This window comes from Henckelia pumila, chromosome 2, assembly GCF_033568475.1.
Source record: "Henckelia pumila isolate YLH828 chromosome 2, ASM3356847v2, whole genome shotgun sequence".
NCBI classification, from domain to species: domain Eukaryota; kingdom Viridiplantae; phylum Streptophyta; class Magnoliopsida; order Lamiales; family Gesneriaceae; genus Henckelia; species Henckelia pumila.
Window position 1 is genome coordinate 25,085,725 of NC_133121.1, and position 27,831 is coordinate 25,113,555.

Genomic DNA, 27,831 nt, shown 5'->3' on the forward strand with positions numbered 1-27,831 from the left:
AGCCCAATAATCCATATTTTTGGAAATATACTTTGAGGCCCATCCAGTTTATTTTATGAAAAGCCCAGTCTGAAATGGCCCTGTTAGGGAATAAAATCATAATCATGAATTCATGGGCTTGAGCCCTAATTGGTATGGTTGGAGCTCGACCCGAGCCCAGGAAGGGCCCAATATCTGGAACCTTCCACTACTCTCGGGCACATGAAGATCATCAACAGATAAGAACAATATCTTATGAATCCAAGATTTGATATTATCTTTAAATTGATGTTAGAGTCCTACTGGTCAGGGCTCCTACCCGAGTAGAGTCATACTCTAACACATATTCTACCTCATCAAGTTAACTTACCCCTCCAGCCCCTATAAATACAAGTATGGTTCATGGTTTATTCATTTATCTCTTATACTCACTTCTTGTTCGCACACTCACGCACGCATATTATCTTGTTCTTACTTTTTATCAAGCTCTTTCTCTATCGAGCAATGACTTAGGCATCGGAGGGGTCACGCCGAAACACCTTCGACGCCCCCTAATTTAGCTTCTGTTTGTGCAGAGCTCCGTCGTGCCCGACCCGACCCGCTTTGTGGAGGATTTGGAGATTCGCTTTACCAGACTGAACCCGGAGGAAAATTTCGATATCATCATATATATATGTTGTTTAGATTTAAACTTTGATAAGTATATATATTTATAAATATATATATATATATATTTAAGATTTTAAAATTTAAAATATATCAATTACTATATTATATTATTACCGACCGTTCGATTGAACTGATCCGACCGGTTGAACTATTTTTTAAGGGTTTACCTGTTCGATTATCGGTCTGATTATGAAAACATTGATTGAAACAACATAGCCAAACTCATCAAGTCTTAGTTTTCATTGTAGATATGCGCTGATTAACTCATCTCACGAAAAAAGATTTGCAAAAAAGAAGCTATTAGTAAAAAACTATTTTTTCAAAATAAATAGTTTTTCGTTTAAAATTTTAATCGTATCTTTATTTATATTTTAATTATATATATATATTTTTAAAAATTTTAAATATTTATATCATATGAAAAAATCATTATTTTGAAAATAATAAAAATGATTATCTTTATATAAATATTTTAAGCTTATAACTAGAGCTGCCAAAATGGGTTGTGCCCGCTAGGTTGCCCACCATGTCCCATCCCGCTAAATAGTCAGGTCGAGTTGAAAAATTTCAACCAGTTTAAATGGTAGGTTGACCCGCTATGCCAGCTAAGTGGTGGATTATGGGCCAACCAGTCCCAACCCACCAAATATAACAAAAAACTGGTGGGCCAGCCCGTTTCACACTGCCAATTAAAAATGTTGAGTTGCTAATTTCTCAACCCGCTCAATTAGCGAGCCGATGCAACTAGCGGGTTTTGATGTATTGCAAGTTGGCCTGTCCCACCAACTATTTTTGACAACTCTACTTATAAGTTATAACAAACAAATCATGAAAAAACATTATTATATAGTTATAATCATATAATAATATGTTTTTTTTGAAATCGATTATATAATAATATGGTTCAAAAAAATTATATAATACTAGTCGCGCATGCATATATATTACGTGTGTAATTAAAATATAAATATTATTGATTGTATACAATATTCTATGTTTGTATTAATTTATGTTTCAAATCAATTTAAATTTGAAAATAAAATGAAAGCACAAAAATGGAGATTATAATGCATAAATGAAGTTTAAAATAAAAATAATGATTTAAATTTGAAAATAATATGAAAGCAAAAAAATAGAGATTATAATTGATAGGTGAAAATTAAAATAAAGATAGATATTTTGTTTTTTTTAAAAGTATTTTAGATATTTTATCTTTGATTTCACCAAATTAATTTTAATTCGATTATCTGGAATAGGATAATATAATCATAATATAAATAAATCAAGGCAATAAAGTGATGAATTTTTTCCAGTCGGCCGCGAGCACAACGGCGGCGGCGATGAAGAAATCCGCCGTGTTATATCACTACCCTTGCCCCGACGGTGCCTTTGCCGCTTTGGCAGCTCATCTTTACTTCACGCACTGTCCAACTGTGACCAATCCTCCGCCTCTGTTCTTTCCAAACACTGTTTACTCTCCTCTCAGGTCTAATTTCCTCACACATTGCCCCGTTATTATGTATTCATTGAGATGCATTAATGACGTTATTTCAATCGCAGATTAGAGGATTTACCCCTGCATAAAATTGACACGGCGTACCTCCTGGATTTTGTGGGTCCCCCAGGTTTCATCCAGAGGCTATCTTCCAATGTTGAAAGGCAAATTTCAAATTCTTTTTGTTTCTGTTATTCCCCTTGATGATGGTAAAGTAATGGTGTTTGCTAAATATTGTGTTTATATAAGCTCAAGATCAGTACTTTTGGTGGTTTATGCCCCTCTTGATTAGTTCAGATAAGTTCTGTTCTTGGTTGAGTTGCACTTGATTTACATGATAATTAATGAGATGCTACTTTAGGGTCATATGAGGGTGAACATTTGTTAATTCATGTGAGGTCCAAACTTTTTATGTGGATCAACATGTAAGGAGGGTAGTGACCTATGGGTAGCATGAAATTTTCTCTCCAGGACTTGTAAGGCAGTGAGATTGTTGAGTGAATGATTATTGGGGAAACAAATTGCCACTGATAGTATATTGATTAACATAAGGTGTTTCGACTTCTGGTCAACTATAGTTTTCGTTTAGTGACAGTCGATAGATGTTTGGATCCTGTATTTTCTGACATTTTTTTTGTGGCGCCAATATGAAACTTTATTATTAATTTAAAATCGGATCATCTCTTTTTAGAAAGAAAGAGTATCTGAATAGTTAAGGAAATTCATATATATTGCATTTCTTTGATGGTTTGGTTATGCCTTTGTTAATTTTCTATGTAGGGTTGTGGTATTAGATCATCACAAAACTACACTTGAGATCTTGGATTCTACAGCACCAATTAATGAAAATGAGATTAAAGTGTTAGATATGGAGCGGAGTGGAGCTACTATAGCTTATGATTATTTCATGGAGAAACTCTTGCACGTGGACGTCTCCTTTAATAAAGACTTTCCCGTGGCTGAATTTCAGCGAATGAGAAGAATGTTTGAATACATTGAAGATGGAGATCTATGGAGGTGGCACCTTCCCCACAGTAAAGCATTTAGCAGTGGTTTGAAGGATTTGAACCTTGAGTATGATGTCAATTTAAATCCCAAATTGTTCCAACAGGTGTCCTTTGTTTTGCAGCAATCTTTTCGTGATCACTAATACATGCATTATGCAACATATATCTAATAATGATTAGGCACATGTTTTTGTGCCAAAAGGTTGACTAAATTAATATCAGAATCTCAAGAATAATTACGAAGAAGAGCATTAAATAACCTACCGTTGAACTGTATTTTGGTTTATAAGATCTGTCTTCAAACTAAGATTTGCTGGCATGGTGGTTTGTACAAAAATGTAGTGTGGAAAACGAGATGATATCTTGGTGATAATAGCATTAGTTGGATGAACTTAAAAAATAAAAAATAGTTGTACGCATTTCGTTTTTCTATTTACTTTTCCATTTCTAAGCAGAGACTCTTCTTCTATCTGAAGTCGAGGGGGTGATAGTTGTGTGTAATTTTGTTTGTCCTGTTCTATTTTTGTTGGAGTGTCTCCCTTGCATCTGTGGCACAACCAACAAAAAGATAAATAATCACTTTTTATAATCTTCCTGTGAAAATTATAGAGCAATAGCATGCAAGCAAGCCATTATCAACTCACTGTTTTTTTGTGAAAACGAATGCGTTTTTGAGTTTATTTTTCTTTCCGTTGGTCTCTTTTAGATTAGTGGCCTGCCACTCTTATTTACATTTTGTTCTTGTTTCAAGTTATGGTTATTTAATGTTTTTCATAGTGTGGATCCATTGCAGTTACAACAGCCTTTACTTCTATATATGCCAGACATTCGTGCCTCATTCCGCATAACTTGTAATAGTGTCAATTAATTAGCTACAGTTTTCATCTATATGTATTGACTATTGATGTCACCAGATTTTTGCATTTAATATTAATGCTGGCATCACATTATTCATACTCTATATCTCATGTTTTCCCCTGATCTTGGAGAATTATATTTCATTTTTCCGTACTGTCAGTTGCTCTCGTTAGACCTCGACTCTGTTATACGTCAAGGAATGTCAAGTTTGGCAAACAAACAGAGGCTTATTAACGAGGTTCTAAAGCAGTCAGAGGAAATTGCACTTGGCGGTGGAGCTTTTGGGCATTGCCTGGTAATTTGTTGTTGTTTATTCTTTTTATTGCTTCAACATGGTGGCTTTCAGTAGCTGATGTGTAGTTTCTGTTATTCATCAATCTTCTGTTAATTCGTCTGCTAAGACATTTTACCGTTGGCTCTTTATACTTTATACTATTAGCTTCTTTGCATGCTGATCAAGTGAATTCAAGCTTTCACTTGGCCTTAGCTCCCGAAAAGTCATCATATTTGGTGCTTGTGTGCGGGACCTTGGTTTGGAGCATTGTGAAAATGGATAGCATAGTTTGGAATGGGGAGCTCTTTTGTTGGCAACCAAATAGTCAAAACAAAAAGCACATGTTTGTTTATATTTCTGGGAAACATTTTTGCTCTCAGACCTTACTTTAATATTCCTTGATGCATTATTTTAAATTTAGTTTGTATCACTCCAAAAAATAATTCTTTTATTTATTATATATTTCTGGGAAACATTTTTACTCTCAGACCTTACTTTAATATTCCTTGATGCATTATTTTAAATTTAGTTTGTATCACTCCAAAAAATAATTCTTTTATTTATTATATATGTTATTTTCTCAAACTTCAAAATAACTTTCCAAATACATGACATCTGTGGTAGAAAATATTTTTCCGTCCGAGAACGTAACAAAACATTCACCACATGAATAAATTTTTAGGAAATATTTTGGAAATACCCTATACATATCCAAACATTATCAAAGAATCTGCTAGAAATAAGAATTTTTAAGAATAGGGAGGTAATAGTGCATGAATTATTTTAGTGTTGGTACTGCATTGAACGATGTACCTTATCATACTTGCGAAATCTTATGTCATATATATGTGTGTGTGTGCACGCGCATGTTGTGTATATATATGGTCTATATTTGAGAGTAAACGCTGGTTGTCATTTTTCTGCCTCTAGGCTGTCAACGCAGATTCTGTATATGAATTAAGAAGCGAGCTCGGAAATCAATTAGCTAATAAAAGCAGTGAAATGAACTTGAGGTTTGCAGTTTTTTTTCTTCAACTCTTCAATGACATGCTGTTTCTGTTTGTAGATCTTTTTTCCTTTTGCATTTAACTTTCCGCTCCCAGAATATGATAAATATCATGCAAATTATCGGGGGAAAACCCGGTTCAGTCCCTTTCCCGGTTTGGTCCCAAATGTTTCGACATTCCCAGTTTAGTCCTAAACATTTATAGATTTTGACCGAATTGGTCCTTCCGTCAAATTAGCCGTTAAACCTAAGTAGACATGATACGCGACGGAAAAAAACCCAGTTTAGTCCCAGATGTTTGGCTCCTTTTCCAGTTTAGTCACAAATGTTTTGGCGTTGCTCAACTTTAAGAATGAAAATGAGGTTAGTGCACACAATTTATCTTTATCAGGTAACCCCGGCTTTCTCTTTCGCATGCTAACCACAATTTCTTGTTGTCGGATTCTGACATTTGTCACATTTCTATAAAACTATAAATTTAGGGTTTTTCAAAAAAATTAAAATAAAAAATCCCTTTTTCTCGATATGTGTCGTTATTTGGTTGAATTTTGTATTATTGTTTGTCGATTATGTTTTTTTTTTCTTAACATTGAAATTTTTTAGAATTAAGGTTTCATTTTTCAGTTAGGGATTTTTTTTTTTATAATTTCGATTTTTGTGGAAAAAAAGAGTAATAAATTAAATAAAGGTTTGTAACCGTAGATGTTGATAAATTTATCCATTTTTAATTGAGTTATTTTGAGGCCAACTCGGTCAAAATTGATAGAAGGACCAACTCGTTCAAAATTTACAAATATTTAGGACTAAATCGAGAACTCTAAAACATTTGAGACCAAATCGAGAAAGGAGTCATTCATCTGGGACTAAATCAGGTCTTTTCTCCGTTAATTTTAACCATTAAATTGACGGAAGAATCAACTCGGGCTAATTTTTGAAACGTTTAGGACTAAACCGGGAACATCAAAACATTTGAGATCGAACCAGGAAAATGGTCAAACATATGAGACTGAACCGGGAATTCACCCCAAATTATCGGTTTTGGAAAAAGTGTATTTAAAACATCTGCAGTTGGAGAGTACCAAGGGGCCAAAGAATCTATGCATCTGATTTTTCCAAAGCTCTATGGTTTATTTGCCTGCATGTAAATTTTTTTTCACGAAGGATGTAAATTTGGGTGGTCTATTGTTTGATACCTCACAAGTCATACCTGTAATGGTTAAGTGGAACACAAATTACCTAAGAAATGGGAAATCAGAAGTTGCAACTACAATGCTTCCTTGAAGAATAAAAGTGTAACCACCTGTCCATAAAAGCCACTTGACATGAGATTCTTTTCTTGGATATCTTCCGGGGAAGCTGAATTGAGTATTAGCATTGTTTTTTGTTTATGTGCTTTAAGTGTACAAATCTAGAAATATTAGATCATGTGCAGCAAACTGCAAGTGTAAGTACCTATGTTTTCTGTTATCATTGAACGACAATTGTAGCGCCTCCTCTTAATCGCTACATAGCCACACTAGTCCGTAGGGCAATTATTGCTCATTAAGAATTGTTCCAAAACCCATTTTATTGAAGCAAAACTATAAAATTAACTCTAAAATCATTGTAGGATTAAATGCATATTGTTGTACCATGCATGAGCCACAACCATTAGTGACGATATAACTCAGATTACATAAACTGCATGGCAACCCGGAAATAACATTCTATTGTTGTGTCACCGAGACAGCCATTGAGAACAACAATGCGATAAGTACTGCTCCATAGCAATTCAATCATGTGTTGGCTATAAGGGTTCAGAAATACCGTGTTGCTCTTGTTTATGGTCCAATTTCGAAACGGTGTTGAAGTTCATGACTTCATGAGTATCATGATTATCCTCAGGGGAATTGGAGCTATTGTATACAGAATACCCGAACTCCAGAATGACCAACTTTTGAAGATTAGCCTAAGGAGTGTCAATGATGAGGATACTACACCCATATCACAGGTTCTTTCAACTTTCCCCATCTTTATATTTTTCCTTGGAGTGAACGTTGCAGTAGTAATTCGCCATAGGATATGATCAAATTGTTTGCAGGAATATGGAGGTGGAGGCCATCGAAATGCCAGTTCATTCATGTTGAGCAGTGCGGAATTCCAACAGTGGAAGGTTTCCGTGAACGTCTGATCAATTTGAGTGTAGCCTCTCCTATTTTTTGATATTGACTATAGAATCTTATCGAATCCATCCCGTGACCATAATTTATAGAGTAATTTGTCATACATTCTTGTTTACTTAACAACGAATGCAAAACTAAGTTCGTGACAAAGCTGCTGCTTCTATGCAAATTCATATGCATAGATAGGGGTGGCAAAAATTCCCGAAATCCCGACCCTTCCCGAATCCCATCCTATTTCCGTCCCGAAAAAATCTCAACCCGAAATTTTTTCGACCCGAACTTTCGGGATTTTTTTCATCCCGATTAATATCGGGAGTGAGATCGGGAATAAAACCTTAACCAGATGGGATTTTCTACCCGTCCCGAAATAATATAATAATATATTTTATTAATAACTTTATTAATATAATAAGCTAAATATTATTAGGTTTCAACTCATATAACACTTAATTGTTAATTGTGAACTTAATTCGCATAATTTTTATTGTTGGGACGATCAAATTGTAAAATCACGAAATGTCATTTTATTTTTGTGTATTTTTTTTAAAATTAAATTAATAATTTAATTAATTCATATTTATAATTATCTAATTAGAACAAATATGTAAAACAAAACTCAAGAGATTAATTTGACAATCAATTTAACAAAATTTATTTAATAATTGTATCCGAACATTTTATTAATAATTATCCGATATATTTTTTATCTTAACAAAACTTTAAAACATTATCCGAAATATTTTAATAGTATATGTTTTAAGTTGAATATTTATTTTTATTTATAAATATAAGTTTCTAAATAGTATATTTAATAAAATTATCACATTTTTTTTATTTTTTGAACGAAATCTTAAACATGAAAAAAAATTCGGGATTTTCTCTCTCCTACCCGACGGGATCCCAAACATTCGGGATCCCGAATAGTCGGTTCCCGAAATGTTTCGGGTACGAGATCGGAAGAAAAATAAGTTTTTTTACGGGACGGGTTTCGACCCTATTCCACCCCTATACATAGGGTATTTTTGACGCCCACTGAAAATCCGGTGGTGTGTTTAAAAAACCTGGTGACCAAGCGTTTTTTTCCCCTAAATCCACAATCGGGTTTCTGAAGGCGTCGAATGATTCCATGCAGGGCCGATCCTAACAACTTTTAGGCCCGAGTCCATCCTAAAAAAAAAGGCTCCTAACACATAACAACTTTTTCGAATTAAATCAATATATTAAAGACAATATAAAAAAATTAAACACGCGATATTCAAAATATTTCTACTGTAATTAAATAATAAGTTAAAAAATGTCCAAAATGATCACTAAAAACAAATTACTTATTGATACTAGTAATTTATATGCATACGATGCATGCATATAAATTAATATCTAAAATATAGTTTTATATTTGTGCATTACAAAATTTTATATGAAATATAATAAAATTTGAATAATCTATATTTAATGTTATATATGTTTTTATTATTAATTTATTATTATTTAAATAATTATCTTAGTTATGAGATAAGGGTTTCGAAGATAAAATTGGTATGACATAACCTACCAAAGTAGTTATACTATGTATGCCTCAAACTTAACAATATAGAATAGATTTTCGGCTTGACTTTGAATTAATTCTTCAATATTTTGCTTTCTTTTTCTTCTTTTAAAAGCTGGACATGTACTTGGGAGACATTATTGACCTAAAATTGAACAGTTTGATTTAAAATTAATTTTCCAAATAACATGATTAGATTTAACATTTGCCCCCTAATGATCTGTGTATGTAAATTGAATGAAAATACAAAAAATAAGATAATTAAAAATTACAAAAAAAATTCAGTAAAACCCAAATTAAGTTTGGAAACATTATGATATTTTTTTTCACTAGTATTCATCGAGAGGCCTTGAGTTTAGTCTCGATAAGCATCACAAACAGTTTGGAAAGACAAATCTGTTATGCGAGTCGTATTACTTTTGTTTTGGAAAAAATTTGATGTATAATAAATTTAAATTAAGTACTACTATATCTATATAATGGGGTTTTTTTTTTTAAAAATATGGGCCCTAAAAAATTGTGGGCCTGAGTCCATTGACTCTTTGGACTCCACATAGGAACGGCCCTGTACTTATGATCCAGTCTGGGGAGTTAAGCCAGACATTATGATCCATTCTGGGGAGTTAAGCCAGAAACACATGATCCAATCTGGGAAGTTGAGCCAGATATTTGATGTCTATCATCGTTTATTTTAGGCTTAATGTTTGTTAGAAATATTTTTTTTAACTGTAAATTTTGAGAACACTGCCGATGTGCATGCCGTCCAACTCGGGGCGTGACAGATTTAAATATCAAAATAATATAAATTAATAAAATATATATAGCATTTTTAAATTAAAATATTTGTAAGTTTTTCATTTAAACGGTATATACCGACACTGTACCGAAATTTTGTATAATCAATATGCTAATTATATGTGTACCGAGACTAATTATTATTTTTATTATTTTATCAGAATTAATTAATCCAACAAACTAAAATTAAGGACACTTGTTTTTATAAATCAAATTAAAAATAAAAACAATTTTTTTTCTTAAAAAAAAACAAACCAAAATTTAGAACTTATATTTTTACCCAAAAAAACATATTTTTTTAACCAAAAAACCAAATTAAAATAAAAGAATTATTTCTAAAAAATACAGAAAGGAAAAAAAAACAAAAAAAAAAACAAAAAGAAAAAAAAAGAAAAAGAAAAATGAAGAGGCTGTGCCATCAAACGAAGCATGGGGTGCGGTTTCCTCTGCACAGTAGAGGATCCGCACCCAAAAACCGATGCACATAAAATTTTGGTTATTTTTTATTCAAGATATATAAAATACCAAAATTTTGCTAATTTAACATGACAATAAAAAATATATTTATTTACTCCTGTCAAAAAAAAAATATTTATTTACATTATATTTTAAATCATATAATAAATGAATCCGCCCTTTTATATCCGTACCTTACCCAAGACCCATTTCATATTCATACCCACCTTAACGGCTAAGGTTTTGGTTGCACTCCGATCCATTGTCTTCTCTAAAATGGACGCTATAGCTGAAAATTTGAAATGCATTGTTTTGGATTAAAAATATAACTTAAAAGTGGTGTTGAGAAAGATTATTTGGTGAATGATTCAAAACAAAAGGTGGTACTTTTTCAGTTTTCCAAGAGTAAGATTACATAATGATTAATAAACAATAACAATAGAAAAGCCATTACTTCGTATATCTTATTGGAAGATTTGAAATTGGTTTAGTGACATACTTCATCAATTGGAAAGGACTTAAATTTGTACCCAAATCTATATATCGCTTAAAGAAGAGTCAAACGTGAACGCAAATGCAAATTCAAAGTGAAGCAAATTTTTCTGGGTTTTCATTTAATTACAGATTAATATCATTAGTTTTCGGAGAACCCCACGAAGACCTGGAGTCGAGACTTGATATATACTTTTATCAATACTGATGGAAGTTACGGTTCATTTAATTTATTGGATTGAAACTTAATCGGACACATTAAATAAATTGTTCACACATGAAAAAACGTACTAACAATGGCAAAGCTTATAATTTCTGTCAGTAAAACACATTGCATAGAGTTGCTAGAGTTAAGCCTTTTATTGTTGTATTTTGCGGCTACTCCGGCGACTTGCTTGAGCAATGAAACTGATTTCTCGGGTCTTCTGGCTTTCAAGAACGCCATAGAAGATGATCCATTGGGGGCTCTGAGATCATGGAATGAGACTTTACGCTTTTGTGATTGGGAAGGAATTCTTTGCAGCAAAAGGCATCGAGGCCGAGTCAGGACCGATCCAAACAACTTTTAGGCCCGAGTCCATCCTAAAAAAAAAAGGCCCCTAACACATAACAACTTTTTCGAATTAAATTAATATATTAAAGACAATATAAAAAAAATTAAGCACGCGATTGTAATTAAATAATAAGTTAAAAAATGTCCAAAATGATCACTAAAAACAAATTACTTATTGATACTAGTAATTTATATGCATACGATGCATGCATATAAATTAATATCTAAAATATAGTTTTATATTTGTGCATTACAAAATTTTATATGAAATATAATAAAATTTGAATAATCTATATTTAATGTTATATATGTTTTTATTATTAATTTATTATTATTTAAATAATTATGTTAGTTATGAGATAAGGGTTTCGAAGATAAAATTGATATGACATAACCTACCAAAGTAGTTATACTATATATGCCTCAAACTTAACAATATAGAATAGATTTTCGGCTTGACTTTGAATTAATTCTTCAATATTTTGCTTTCTTTTTCTTCTTTTAAAAGCCGGACTTGTACTTGGGAGACATTATTGACCTAAAATTGAATAGTTTGATTTAAAATTAATTCTCCAAATAACATGATTAGATTTAACATTTGCCCCCTAATGATCTGTGTATGTAAACTGAATGAAAATACAAAAAATAAGATAATTAAAAATTACAAAAAAAAATTCGGTAAAACCCAAATTAAGTTTGGAAACATTATGATATTTTTTTTCACTAGTATTCATCGAGAGACCTTGATTTTAGTCTCGATAAGCATCACAAACAGTTTGGAAGGACAAATCTGTTATGCGAGTCGTATTACTTTTGTTTTGGAAAAAATTTGATGTATAATAAATTTAAATTAAATACTACTATATCTATATAATGGGGTTTTTTTAAAAAATATGGGCCCTAAAAAATTGTGGGCCTGAGTCCATTGACTCTTTGGACTCCACATAGGAACGGCCCTGATTCCATGCCTACCTTCATGCAGGGTATCAAAATTCTGTTGATATATATATATATATATATATATATATATATATTATGTAAATGTGTGTATGTGAGCGCACATTCCAACAAAATATGAATACAAACTCTTAAAAAGTAGCAACCAGCCAACCAACTTGAAATGAGTACATACCCTTTAGTCCACAAGCAAAACCCAATAGAGAAAAACTTTAAAAAGAGGTGATATAATTTTTTTGAAAGAACCCAAATCTGCATAGCCATTACAAAGCCTGGCATGTACAGAAGTATACAAGTTCAAGTTCTAAGTACAATTATAGAAAATTAGTGAAATGCAAAATGACACAATAAATTTTACAGAAGGCTTCCTTTAATATATAATAAATTATATATTTGAAATAATGTTTTTTTTTAAAAAAAATAAAAATTAATCACTTCTTTTGTTTTAGTTTGTGAAAGCAACTTGAGATACCTCCTCACCACACCAAACATCATCTGTGATAAACTGCATCCATGAATCATCTTTATCTTCCTCTTCCTCCATGCATAAGGTGGAAGATGATGCCAATGGGAACTCCGGTGACATTGTTTCGATCTCGGTTGTGACGACTAATCCTTGTGAGTAGTCGAGCAATGGGATATTGCTAGGCTGCCCTTGATGGTCTTCTACGTCAGTACACAACCCATTTTTCTTGAAAACGCGACATAAAGCGTACGAGTCCTGAGATAAGAAAAAATTGTTAGAATTACAATATTAACAAAGCGCATTGAGGCAGATCTGAATAATTTAGGATATTTTGTGTTTATATATATTCTTCAAAAATTCATGATCGAAAAACATGTTAAATATTTGTCTCTCGTCGTGTCTTCGTCCCGTTTTAATTCCCCGAAGGCCTAGGAGGAGGTAAGGTTCGATGGCAATCTTTGATCTTGATGAACAGAAGAAAAAATATATATATATGAGCCATGGATATTAATTTATCAGTCAATAATTGGGGCTATTGGAATAATTTTGATCCAGAATTAAAGTGAAAAAAGTGGAAAAAAGAAGCATCAGCAGCAGAAATAAGTGAAAAGGCAATCTTATGGTTTCTCTAAAATTGTTTAAAGCACAAAGCGATCCGTATAATTTTTCTACTATTTCAGCTTATGATGGAGGAAATAAAAATAACAGCTTTAAATAAATCAATCTAATGAATCTTTTTTTTCCCCTGATTTTTTAACCCCATCCCAACCTTTAAATTTGGACACATATTCAGAACCAAGAAGGGAAAAACCAAAGTCGATTTTAGCACATACGGGTTGGTTCTCTATGCTAAATCACATGATCATTTGCTAAAAAATTTAACTTTGTAAGTAAAAAAATTAAATTACATGTGATTCATATAAAGTACTAAATTTCATCACAATAAAAAAAGGGTGCATGACAAAGAATTTGTCTTATACATGTATATGTAGAAGAATAAAGTGAAAAGTGACCGACATGTTCTTACAAAATGAAAGCGAAGGGATACTGCTGCTTTTAGGTTTTCATGAAAGAGTAATAATGTGTGAGTGACACAAAAATAAAATCATTCATTTTATTTAAGAATCTTGTGATTCTTCAGATCTTGGCATATATATAATATTGTCACAAAAGTACTTATGAAATTGTCTCAACGAATCAATTTCATGAGACGAATCTTCGACCCAACTTAACTCATAAAAAAATATATTTTTTTAATTTCAAAAGTATTACATTATATAGATCGAGTCGATCTGCGGATATAGATTTGTGAGATCGTCTCACAATAGACTTTTATATTATATTATATGATTAAGAATGTAGAAAATAGAGACAAAAAATGTATATTGGGTGATAAGATCAGATTCAGTCATATTGAAGAGATTGTACTTTTGTCTCAATAGTGAAAGACAAAGTGAAGCTAGACTTTGTCACTCAAGAGATTTAATACCTATTCAAGAAAAGAATATTGTGTTAGTTACTAGTTAATTATTTTCTCTTATTATCTTCTTTTATTTATAACAATAATGATCACGTATTACAATCATCAAAAAACCTTTCAGATCAAGAATATTTATGAAAATGTTTCATCTTCTTTAAAAAAAAAAAAAGCTAAATATCTAACTAGCTATATGCAAATTTTTAATGCTTCAAAAAATAAAGCATGACCATCACATGAGACAAAAGTTCAAAACTTTCCATGCATGCAATGCAGTGTGTGTTCCACACACACATGCTCTACGTACTATATTCTGCCCCTATAATGCATTTCTGTGTCTATGTGCGTATTTATATATATATATATATATATATATATATATATATATATATGTATGTGTGTATGTATGTATGTGTGTTTTTGGCTGATGATCAAAGGTAGGTAATAATTAGCCCCATCTTGCTTTTTATCCATACTTTGACATGGAACAAAAAGAGATGATGAAAAATGGGGAGCGATAAATGTTTTTTACGATGAAAAATAAAGACTTGAAAATTGGTGTCTTTTGAACTGAAGATGGTGACATCTACATCAATATTAATAATTGGAGTGAAAGAGAGTTTTGAAATATCATATTGCACCATAATACATAACTAATTAAGAAATTCAAATCATCGTTGAAAAACATGAATTACAGAAGAGAAGAGGAGAGAAGATTGTGGAAAGAAATTATTGAAATGGCCTAATCAAAGCCAGAACTTAAGGACGTAAGATGCACAGAATTAAATTTGTATAATTTGTTACTCATATTAATTTTTTTTTTTTTTAAAAATAACATCTAGCTAGCTCTCACAATGTTATTCTTGGACAAATTAAACAAATTGAATTACTGTCTGCAGCTATATCATGTTATGATCTTCCAAATTCTAAAGTTAATTAACTAGTCGTCGTTGGGAACAATACTCGCGGTAATAAATATGAAGCCTATGCAGTATTGTATGGGGAATGCATTGTGATTTGTGTGTATGTGTATACGCGTGTACGTACGTATGTATATATGTATAGAAGGTGGTAATATAATGAACCTGGATGCAGGAAGGAGAGGTGGTGTCATCGAGCCGATACTCGTGCATGACCCAATCGGTTCTTATTCCTTGAGGAGCTCTACCCTTGTAATAAACAAGTGTTTTCTTCATCCCAATGGCCCTATTCTGGCTCATCACCCTCCTGTCTTTCCCAGTAGACTTCCAGTATCCCGCGCGGGTTGCCCTATTCGTTCTGAATCCGTTCGGGTACTTCCGGTCCCTTGGCCCGAAAAAATACCATTCCGGATCCCTACTTGGCAAGAAAGATTTCTCTGCAACAAATTCATGAACCAAACCAAAAATATATATATGAATATTCTTATATAACTCACAATGCATACTAATGAATATATGTTATATATCCACGATATTTGATCCATCACCATGCGTGTATAATAGAACAAAAGATGTATACGCATGAAATAATATATAGTACTTCATGAGGGGACGGATTCAAGAATTTTGATATATTATTTGAGGAAGGATATATAAATTAATTAATACCTGCTAATTCCCATGGCTCACATTTGTAAAGATCAACTTCAGGGATGATATCGAGTTCGATTTCTTGGCCTTGGATCTTTTTCTTGAGATAATAATTCACAAGCTCTTCATCAGTGGGATGGAACCTGAAACCTGGAGGCAATCCCACTGGAGCCATATTGCAGATCTGTATCGATATATATATATATATGATACTATATATTATTTTGCACCGCCCCCGCCCCGCCACCAGCTAGCACCGCCGTGTCTGAATATGTGATAGTAAACCCTTTTATCAAATTTTGATGCAACACATTGTGGCAATATCATTAACCGATGATGAATATATATAAAAGAATTCAAAGTCCCTTGTCTTTGAGTCATTGTTGTTCACTTTTTTTCTCTTTTGTAGATTCGCAGAAACGTTTCTTGGAAGCCCTTTAATATATATAATGTGATGAATATTTTGTAACTAGCTAGCTATAATAGAATTGTTAAGTTTTGTTTTATATATCTAGCTACAGTACTAGCTAGTATAGTTTATGTTTTTTTGTTCTTTAATTAGTAGGTGGCTCTTTGTTTAATAATTGTATGATGGATGGATTTGTGCCATCATTTGCACTGATTCCAATGCTGAGATAAGGGATTAAAGCAAGATTTGATGAGATGGTCCAGGTTGGTTGTGCTGTCTATAATCATGATTAAACTTTTGAAATTTTGATTGAAATTGTCACTTTCATTAGTCTTCTCTATATATTAATATTAAATTAAATATGTTATATTTGTGTTATATTTTTCAATTCTAATTAAAATATTTCTTAATTCTCATAATATTATACGTAGTGCTCGCCTTATGCAATTAAACATGCATAATCGAAAAAAACATAACGTAGCTGGGTAATGGTTAATACTTAAATAATTATATAATCTCGTCTACTTACATAAAAGTAAAATCTTAATTAATATAGTCTGAAAACCAACAATGATAAACCTCCTCCGATCCGATCTGGTTGGAGTATGACCTCGGCTAACCCTCGCTCAAACTGCCTGACTCATTTAACCTGAGATTGCTCCGCGGGCCGCGATGAGGTAATTAGGGGTGCAAACGAACCGAATCGAGCCGAATAATGATAAAATTTAAGGCTCAAATTCGGCTCAAATTAAGTATATTCGAATTCGAGCTCGATTCGAAGCTCAAAAATTTCAAATATTTTGGTTTTAGCTCGGCTCAAAATAAAGTTTGACTTCGAGTTCTGCTCGAAATATTTGTGAACTATTCGAACTATTGCTCAGATATTATGGTTCAAAAAGCTCGAAATGTCCGAAAAGGTTCAAAATGTATATATGTTTATTATATCATTATATTATATATATTAATAAAATATTAAGGCTCGCGAACTATCGAACAAAATAATTTTGACTCGAGATCGGATCGAAAAAAGGTTCGAATATGTTCGAATTCGGCTCAAGTTCGAATTCAAATCAAATATTTATCGAGTCGACTCGAAAAGCTCGCGAACTGGCTCGATTCATTTACACCCCTAGATGAGGTGGCCAATATAATGTGAGTGAACCAATTCCTCATTACGTAAAATATGAATATAAAAACTTATATGTTAACACGTGTGTACATGAACTGGTCAATATTCAATATCTTGGTCAATCATAAAGCATCCGAGTTTATATATAGCATGCTGGCCCATTCAGTTAATTTAGTTGGTGGCTCCTAACTCCTACACTCAATCAAGATGTGAACCTGCAATGTCCTGGATCATTATAGCACGCTGGTCTTTCGAGTCAGTTGGTGGCTCCTGGTACATACACATACCCAGCTTCCAAGAGAAAGTGATTTCTGAACAATCAGACTTATCTCAAAGAATACATGCTCAACATGATATGTACGTAAAACAACATTATGTAGTAAAGTATAGTGAAACATGCATGTAGAGTGAAACATGTATCATGTGACAACTATAACGCAATAAGATTCTAGAGTGAAATATGTTAGATTTGTTAAAATTCTGAATATATCTCGCATAACCTATTTATAGTCTAAGTCCAAAAACTCCAAACTCGCATGACAAATTAATTTTAATATTTTTATTTATTTAAATAAACGTAATAGATTTCAAATAATAACTCTATGTTATAAAAATTATGTTGTTAGCCAAATAGATGATTTGTTACATATTTTATTTAAAAAAATGTATAACAAAAAAATATTTAAGTAATACTGCACTAATTTTACTTTTTGTCACGTGTTTGGTGGATAGAGAAATTGAACATTGATGTAGTTGAAAAAAAGTACATGTTAAAAAGTGATTGGTATATAAAACGTACAATGTCACACACACCAATTTGTAAAAGAAGATTTTCACCCCTAAAAAAGAATGCATTTGACATGAAAAATAATGGTCCAATTAGTCACAGTATGAACGTACAGTATTATAGTCTTTTCCTAGCTCCTTCCATTATACGCAGATCATGAGAGGTAAACCAAATTAAAATATACGATATAATAATATTAAATGTGCTTTAATTATTAATTAATGTCGCCATGAAAATGCTTCCCGTGGAAGAAGAAAAACATTGATCAATGATATAAATGCAATTTGAGTACTGGGCATAATTATTAATTAATCTCTGTTAGATATTAAGTGCGAGGAGAGTTTGGTACGTTTTTTTACCCTTTGACGTTTTCTTATTTATCAAAATGGTACACATATCTGTCCTTTGATACCACACATTTTTGTAAAATTTATGTACAGATATTGCCCTTTCTCACTATTTATTTACTAAAACTCCATATTTTTTGCTTTTTTTTTTTTTTTTTTATATTTATTTCACCATTTAATTTTTTTTTCCTTTTTTCTTAAAAAAAAAACTTATACAAGCATACAGTGCACATACCCAAGTCCGCTCATTTAAATATCTCATTAATTAATCTATGTTACACAGGTACCATACTTTTCTTTGACAATTGATATATACTTGTGTATATATATGTGCTAGAGGTGATCCAACACAAGAATATGTTTTAAAAATAGATGTTTTATTTCTCTAATTCCATTGAATCGACCCATTTATCCGACCCACGTCCCTTCTCATGAATCTTGAATCCATAATTGTTATATCTATACAATTAGTTAAGATAGTATAGTCTTAACACGACGAATTACATACATATCCCCTTGGATAGCACAAGGAATCATGAAATTAGAACTTCTATATATGCATATAAGTATATGATGTTTGTCCTTCGATATGCTATACACCCGTTGTAGGCATCTATATGAGCATCCTTGAAGTGATATTCACTTGTCGGATGAACAGACATTCGATAGATGGACGTCACCTTGGCCGTGCTCATATGGGTGGGTACCAACAATAATGTAAAACATATAAAACCCGATATATATCTATGTATGTGGGTGCAATTAAGTGCGTGTTTGTGTCTGTTTATATATGTATATGCATAGTTGTCCCACTACTGTCATGACTTTAAACTCATGCAAGGTTCCTTTATTCCTGCACTGGACCACAAATTAAAGTCAGTGAATACTAGCGAGAATCGAAGAGTTTGGTAGGCACAAAGATACAGGAGAAGTTTCCAAATATTAGGCAAAATTTATATATACATTGCAATAGACGAATAAAAACAATATTGCAGCTAGATATTACGCACAATTGTCAGGTACTCGCTTTATATACATACATATAAAATGTACTTCTGCAGTGGGAAACAGAGGGAGTTGAATTTCCGTGATTGACGAAAGAATTACTAGCACTTAAAGTGAACCTAATATAATATGTATACATCTCAGTCATATGCGTCATATCAATGATCTACACTTTCCGTCAAGAATCATATTAAGGTTCTCGCAAAGAATATCGAATATTATGACTTTTGCTACATGGAGTCAGATAGATGTTCACCCCGTGTCTGATAGCACCGAGACACCCATTATATGTTCAACACTGGTTTCGTACTAGGATGGTACCGAAGGGGAATAACACCGCTTATAACATGGCCAAGAAGGTAAAAAGATGTGCTACGTACAAAAGATATGTGTATGTACTATGATATATCAGTTCGAATTCCAGACCCTTCTGCCTCATCTCCACGACTAATACGTCGTTTTTTCCTGTACCTCCATGCAACTTGTATTCGTCTGGCTGCAAGTCCTCGCCAGTAAGGTGATTCATACCTGCAAGAGCAAGGAACAGTCAGAAGAGAGACAATGCTATCGGAAGAGACTGAAACTTTGAGTTTTGGCCTTCATCTGCACTATTGCAACTATGAATATAATGGTCACGATGTGTTTTGATCATACAGCCTGAACTTCGAACTTTAAGATTGCATTTAGATGAAAGAATTTGAGTGGATTGTATTTGATTTGAAAATTTCAAATCTCAAATCCATTGTATCCATTTTGACTCAAAATTAGAATGAAAGTTAAGTTGCACGCACAAGTAAATTCTTTTGCTTCATTTCAAATCTACTATTCAATCTAAAAATTTAAAATCATGCATTTCAAATCCTTTCATTTGAAATTCATCTTAAAATCCAAATTCTTCCATCTAAACACAACCTAAAGTGATCTCATGGTCTGACATTTCACCACCTGAACAATTATCATGTTAATACTCACATTAACAATTTCGTGCACCCTAAGCCTTTTTTTTTAATAAATAACTAACGGATATAATAAGACAGACTAGTTATCTATCAGAAATAACACAGATGTAAAGAATAATACCGAGCACCTGGCTTTGTGTCAGTAGCGGTTTAACTCAAATCTTTTATTATAATGGTCCAACTACTATGTTTTGTTGTAGGACATAAACAACAAATCATAACAGTAGGGCTACTTAATGCAACCCAACATAAAGAATGTGAAATTGAGAAACATCATTTAAGGCATAGTTTGGTACACATGATAAGGGAGTGATTAATAAATTAAAAGCCCATGATAAGTCAATGGCCCTTGATAAATGCTTTGACAATCTTTGATTTGGTGTGATAAATTTAATACAACTAAAAAAATACTACAAAAAAACATGATTACCCTCCACATATAAAAACATCTAAACTCTAAACACGTCTCATTCTCCTCCACATTACTGTATGGTTAATTTTGTCATTAAAATCGAATATATAAATTTAATCACTTCCTATCATTTTATTTATCCTTAATTTATCCTTATATTATATATCCTATACTTATCTTATCCTATGTACCAAACTATGCCTAAATCTTTCACCGGGATAGCACTAAGTCTCTTACATGTTTTCTAACAGATGATCCTAGGCATTTAGCGATAGATTCGTCACAAACAATGGAAATTACCTAATGGCTCCCTGAACTCGTGGGCTTCTCAAGAATCTTGCAAAAAGACTGGTAACTTCTTCAAGATCAGATGCTCGCAGCACAAATGCTTCAACATTTGTCAAGCAATGGACCAGCCTATTGCTCAGCAGCCTGTGTCCTGGGATCCTGATTCTTCTTCCATCTGTGAATATAAAAAGAAAACAATACTTGTTTTGCTTTATATTTTTCCAAAAGATGATGAATTTGTTACTCCATTAAATGGCTCCTTCCTAAGCATTTCCAGAATTTGTTTGCCAACCTTGCTTTCATACCTTTATTTACAGAAGAATGTTCAAGGCACCATGTAAGGAGTTCTTCTCCACAAACATCCCCTTCAGACAAGGGAACAACATTGAGATCTTCGACACTCTCCAAATTTCCCCGTATTATAAACACCATTTTATCAATAAGGCCGCCGCGGTACAAGATTTTGCTTCCTTTGATATATGTTTTTGTCCTTAGCCTCTCACATATAGCATCTATGATATGTTCATCCAACATTTGAAATATTCGGACCTGTATTTGCAAGATATTCGCAACAATAAGAAAGCAATAAATTGTATAGGAGAAGTCCAGAAAGCTACCTAGTAGGGTTGATGAACTGATTTCTTATAGAAACTTACTTTCTTGACAAATTTAAAGAGATGACGCCTAATTTCTCTTTGAAGGTCTTCTGGTAAATTCTCCATTAGCATTGCTTCATTCACTCCTCGAGTGGCAGCCCAGTTAAAACGCTCTGCTCCTCGGACTTGCCTAAATGGAAAAAACACACCACTTGCCAATCAAACAGGTGTTGCACCATTTTGAGCATTTGATTTTATAGAATAAAATCATGGGCAAAAAGATGCATGGGAACAATCCTTAACATGAAAAGTAATGTGAATAAAAATATCATAATCAGCAAATTAAAGAAGATACTTTCTCAGTTCCTCTGGCAATCGACGATGGCTCATCCATTGCTCAACATCTCGCCGTCTTAACGATATCTCTAACCGCCTGAAAAGAAAAAACAATGTAAGGATTCAATGGGGATATTAGGTGCACAATATTAGATGTCAGGCTCACATATGGAAGTCAACCACTTGGTTTAAAGCACAACTAAATATATATTAAACACGTTAACTGAGGAAAATTCCAAGGGAATAAATTTGAATGAAGAGTCGAATATGAGACAGAGATGGAAGTAATTACCTGCGTCCAAGAGCCTGGAGGAAATTCTGCATATTTCCGATTAACAGGGCAAAAAGCAGCAGGCCTATCCCGATGATGGACATCGTGAAGATAACTTCCCACACAAAATAGCTCGGAACTTGATTCCCAGCCAGGGTACTAATTTGCTTTGCGTTTGACCAGAAGAATATAGTCAGTTGGAAAATCAGGCCTTTTCAATAATAAAAAATTGACTTTTAAAACTTATCATGCACTTTAACACACTACCATAAGTCACGTTGCAATATTACATGTCTGGACAGGTATTATCATAAGAAAAGTACACACAATTACTTTAACATATGAAGCCAAGATACCTGAAATCCCCAAAACATTGAGTACACATATCTTGTCACTACACTACGACGAGTGGTTAGATTTACGACAGTTTGATAAATTCCATAATCAAAAGCGTCTTTTCCAAAACATGCAGTAGCATTTGCATTGCTCTTCCATGGCTCCCATGTTGCATCTTTCTTAAAATCCTCAAAATCAATACCGTGTCCGCAGTCAATGAATTCCATGCATCTCGCAAGTTTTGAGTCATGGCAGGCATCTCGAAGGCATTGATTCACCCTCTACATGCATTAGGAAAATTAAGGATAAGTCATCTCAGAATAACAGGAGGCAAGGTGCACTCCACTAGAAACCAAAGCCCACTCAACCAAACTTATAATACTGAACGAGCATATAAAAAATTCCGCAATTATATTGCGTTTTAAATAGAAATCAGCAACAACATATGATGCATATACATGCATACGACATGACATGGATATGGAACCTCAATTTTCAAAATTTTAAAATATGAACAGGAGGATACCACTAATTTACATAATATACGAATGAATAAATAGATGTCTGTGTGTAATGAATCATGAAAAAAATATCGTAAACATCAATGATTAAACAAGAGAAAAATTTTGTATAATCATACATAGAATGTCTAAAAATGTAATTTGAAATACATTTACATATCATATCATAAAACGGAAATTTGCAATAACTCCAAATTGCATTTTCTTATTGTTGTAATATTAGTTATTCACAACAAAACCCCTGGGATAAATTGCGAAATGGCCATACAATATTCTTTAAAATTTCAAACTAGTCCCACCCATTTTCTTTCAAAATTGTAGAATAGCCCCTGCAACATCTAATTAGTGGTGTAAGTGAGTAAAGCTACCAGTGAGTAGCTCGTGAGCAACTCAAACATAACTCGACTCGAACTTGATTTGACTGAGCTCGAGAATTTTTGCGAGTCGAGTTCTATTTTCAAGTATTTGTACTCGAGTAGCTTGCAAGTACCAACAACCTAATATCTATATGCTAGAATTCCGATATTTTAGCTTTTCAAGCTCGAGCTCGAGTTACTCAATACATACACCAGTTGAACTCGAGCTTCAAATGGACAGCTCATCGAGTAGACAAAATTTAAGTTGAGTTGAGCTCGAGTAGTATGGTACTCGAGCTCGACTCGGCTCGTTTTGCACTCCTACATCGGACTAGGTCACAACAATCCTTTCCCCATGTTAAATACCGTATCCAATTGTTTTTCTAATGTTATCTCTGATACTTCTCAAGCAGTACATGAACATATAAGCCCTGTATCTACACCATATCCAAATCCAGCAAGTATCCAACGATGTAATTGACCATTTTTTGCAGTATCAGTTCATCATATGCCACAACGAAATTTTTAAATAGCTTTAAAGATGTCAAACGATAAAAATGCTCAAAGATTTGTCAGGAAACAACAAAGAGTACTTGTAAAGTTGCTAAGGACAACCTGTAGGCCTAATAGATACCATAGTGAGCCCACTACATGGCTAGCCAAGACATAGGTGAGAAGATTTATGACAAAATTTGCCCATGCTGACTCAAAAATCAAGCCAGTAGCCGACTGACCAGCAAGCAATGGTAAGAATCTGAAAAGCCTGGGAATATACTGAACAAGTATGCCTGTGCGTAGCAGATTTTTTGCATAATTGGCTCCAGATGATCCCAAGGAATGTGGTAGAATCAATAATATGATGATCTACAGGAAGTGAATAGCTCGATATCAATAAGTTATGATATGAGTGCTGGAATGCATTAAAAAAATCAGATAACATGCATAGAGTGATGTACCACACAAAAAGAAAATGCGAATGGCAGCAATGTGATATACTCCATCTAGATAATATCATGGCAAGAATTCATTATATGTTAAAAACTTGACATGCCTCAATCATCATAACGTCGTGAGACAAAATCGAACGGAATCTTGGATTTTAACATCATCATTGGAAGACAGAGTATGATACCTGTGGAAGGGGAAGTACAACAAAGACATCGATGATGAAATATCCATAAAGATAATTCCGGGCAATCCTTTTAGGATCATCAACTAAATCTCCAGATCCCACAACTCTAGATTCAGGAGCAACATAAGCCAATCGGAACTGCAAAATTGACACATATCTTCACTCGTAAAACATGTTCGTCAAAAAGGAAGCATCAGAAATAATTATAAAATCCTCTACGTGTCTTTTTAATATCCTACAGCAAGAGAATTAAAAAAATTAAACACATCCTTACTGTATAATTAAATGACTGACTTTAGTTTCCAGCTGATATAACTACTAGCGAAAATAAACGAAGCATAAGGCCTCTCTGCTCCACCAAGTACATATAATTACCTGAAGAAGGATATGAAGCAAATAAATGAAGTCAGTCATGCTCCGCAAGACCACCATCGTTGTTGTCAGGGGCCAATCTAACACAATACACTTGTTATCCTGGTCAAAAGTAATGACATTAAACTTGAGACGAGTTTGTTTATTTCAACCTCTTCAAGTCACAAGCAAAAGCACAGGTATTCATAGAATGCATTGGGTTAAAATATAGGTATGGTTAATCAGGAACAATTCATAATGAGCACAACCGGCATCATAGCATTGCATGTGCTACCACATTCAACAGGAGTATAAACAAATATGACTTTGAATCAATATGCTAAGGTATGCACAAATAAAATCAAGAAAAATCTTTCCCAATGCTCGACCCATAATATATCTTTGTTAAAATTGACTTATAGCATTGATTTTGACAGAATTTGCAGCTTGATTTCAACAACTGTTTTGTTCTTCGAATGAAAAACCGATATAAGGAAAGTTATTTGTTTGTTGGATAACAAAAATTGAAAATAAATCAAAACAAACATGCATACCTGCTTCACAGAGAGAAGAAAAAAGAACAGTGGGTCTAAAAATACAGCGAACAAGCAAGATATCACAAAAAACTTGTTCCACCGCTGAACAAATAGTGCATGAGGATTCATGACTCCGGGAATATAAGGAAGCAGAAACGAACGCATTCTCTTGGCCCAACCTTTTGCATCTCCATAGATCATATGATGAAACTGCAAAAAAGGTTCCGGAAAATAAAATAGATTAAAGGGATAGGCAATCCGTGAAACTGTAAACCATATTATTAATAAGATAAGATAATCGGGATACGAAGGCCAAAACAGTCTCTGGAAGGAATTCGTACATAAACCAATAAATTGACTAACCAATTAAAACAGATGAATTAATATAGTTCCCAAAGGCCTCAACTACAAGTCCCATTGAAAAAAAACATGTAGTAAAGCGTAGTATTTAGTAACTTTTTTAGTTCTTCAATCATTAGTATGTTCTCCCACTATTTCCCTTATCTAACCAGACAATACAATAGGTTATGGTGCTTATAAGTTTATTCATAAAGAGAATAGCTGGCACAAGGCAAATACCTTGGGATCAAATATCTCTGATGTTCTTGAGTGCTTTTGACGCCCTTTAGCATTATAATAAGTTGGGCATGTAGTGCAGTAAGGGTCGTTACACATCCCCAGTTGACCCGATTTCAACAGATGTTCATTTTTTCCACCATAGTCATCCGATGACCAATGAATATTAGCCATCCCATCAATAGAAGAAGGATACCTTTCAACTTTAGACTCCGTATTTTGCTGAAGTAATGCACCTTGGGGAGGCTGAAAGACAACCTCATGGTTACGGGAGGCATATAAAGGGCCAGTCATTTGTACCGCAATATTTCGTCTTTCATTTCTCAAAGGACCTGTGAAACCCACGAGCCTGTTCACATCTTCTGAAGAGTCCATATAGTTAGAAGGAAGAGACATTGACGCACTCCTCGTCCTGGTTGAAAAATGTCGAACTGTTGCGTCGCTGTCATAATCTGATTGTATGAATGTGGTCGCTAGCATTGGTGTTTCATCTTTTTCAGAAGGATCCATTACCCAAATATAGCTGTAAACAAGCTGTTCAAAATACGAATAAGATATTGTTGTTTTAGCTTCTAACCCAGAATCTAATTAGTAACAATCATAATGCAGGTCAAATCTTCAGGCTGAGTGTCCATCGTCGTTTCAGAATTCAAATAGAAGATTTCGAACTTTCACAGCATAATAAGTCATAGGAGTTGCATCTAGAATATAGATTAAGCTCTCATTTCTTTGAAAGATTCTGCATTTTTTCCACTGACTGACTAATCCCGAGTCAAAATCAGAATCAAACGCTCACGGTGAACACTACGTATACCCTATAGACATTCAATATGCTCTTAAGCAAAGAAATTATATCAACAAAATCAAGATTCTCTTACAACGGCTCTAGTCCAGGTATTGATTTCTAACTCTTATATTTCTCTTGGTTACTTTCCGATAGCAAGTCACAAGATTCAAGTTAGAACTAACAGAATCTCGAAGGAAAAACAAGAACCCAAAAAGAAAATCCACTAAACAAAAGCTACGGATAGCTCCCGACTCCCGTAATTCCCAATAAAGAGAAGGTCACAAGAATCCGATGGTTGAAGAAACCCAGGAAAGAACAAAGAGGACAACAAAGCAAACCAACAAACCTCAGCAACTCAAGTTCAGCGGACAAGGGAAATCATTTCAACGCTTTCCAGCCTCTCACAAACCAATCTTTCAAAAAAGGCGCCACTTCTCAGAGCGATCAAGGGGGAGTTTTCGTCTAGTGTCTGAGTGAACGTGATGAGTTGAACAGAAAAACGAAGACTTGAAGCTATGATACAATACAAGGCCAGAGGTTTCCAAGAAAGAAAGCATACAATTAATCAAGAAATCAAACAGCGAGCGGCATTGACTGGCCAAAAGTCTTCTCTCCAACTCTTCAATTCTTTTATTTATTTATTTTATTTTCTTTTATTATTTATTATATTTAATTTAACATAGAACAAACAAGTAAACTATAATTGTTGACCCCACCCCAGTAAGTAAACTCACCATTTTTCAATTATGGGATGTACGAATGCATGCATTTTGAGTTGTAATAATATAATATTTTTCAAAAAAAATCTATATGTAATCTTATAAATTATTAGTTTCATGGATCAAAATTATCGAATGCATATATCAATTTGTTCCATCCACTATCTCAAATACGAATATGGTCATTAATATGTTGAGTAGATTTAATAGGCTCC

The 27,831-nt window shown here is 33.3% G+C and overlaps 3 protein-coding genes across 3 annotated transcripts; 1 reads left to right on the plus strand and 2 right to left on the minus strand.

The window, feature by feature from the left end:
- Positions 1-1,946: 1,946 nt before the first annotated feature.
- On the plus strand, positions 1,947-7,606 carry LOC140881752 (uncharacterized). Its single transcript, XM_073287305.1, has 7 exons — positions 1,947-2,134; positions 2,209-2,307; positions 2,924-3,254; positions 4,169-4,303; positions 5,213-5,295; positions 7,173-7,278; positions 7,369-7,606. Exons 1-7 carry the CDS (start codon positions 1,947-1,949, stop codon positions 7,456-7,458), a joined length of 1,032 nt encoding a protein of 343 aa, XP_073143406.1. The 3' UTR covers positions 7,459-7,606.
- A 5,004-nt stretch (positions 7,607-12,610) lies between these two features.
- On the minus strand, positions 12,611-15,983 carry LOC140885029 (NAC domain-containing protein 54). Its single transcript, XM_073291947.1, has 3 exons — positions 15,782-15,983; positions 15,278-15,549; positions 12,611-12,970 (listed from the first exon to the last, which is right to left on the minus strand). The coding sequence occupies exons 1-3, from the start codon at positions 15,936-15,938 to the stop codon at positions 12,695-12,697; spliced, it is 705 nt and encodes a 234-aa protein (XP_073148048.1). The 5' UTR covers positions 15,939-15,983; the 3' UTR covers positions 12,611-12,694.
- Positions 15,984-19,411: 3,428 nt separating this feature from the next.
- On the minus strand, positions 19,412-27,484 carry LOC140880530 (probable cyclic nucleotide-gated ion channel 20, chloroplastic). Its single transcript, XM_073285058.1, has 13 exons — positions 27,244-27,484; positions 26,114-26,644; positions 25,553-25,744; positions 25,023-25,121; positions 24,648-24,785; positions 24,131-24,379; positions 22,659-22,919; positions 22,324-22,469; positions 22,051-22,128; positions 21,756-21,885; positions 21,405-21,648; positions 21,112-21,274; positions 19,412-19,968 (listed from the first exon to the last, which is right to left on the minus strand). Exons 2-13 carry the CDS (start codon positions 26,618-26,620, stop codon positions 19,839-19,841), a joined length of 2,337 nt encoding a protein of 778 aa, XP_073141159.1. The 5' UTR covers positions 26,621-26,644; positions 27,244-27,484; the 3' UTR covers positions 19,412-19,838.
- Between the last annotated feature and the right edge of the window lie 347 nt (positions 27,485-27,831).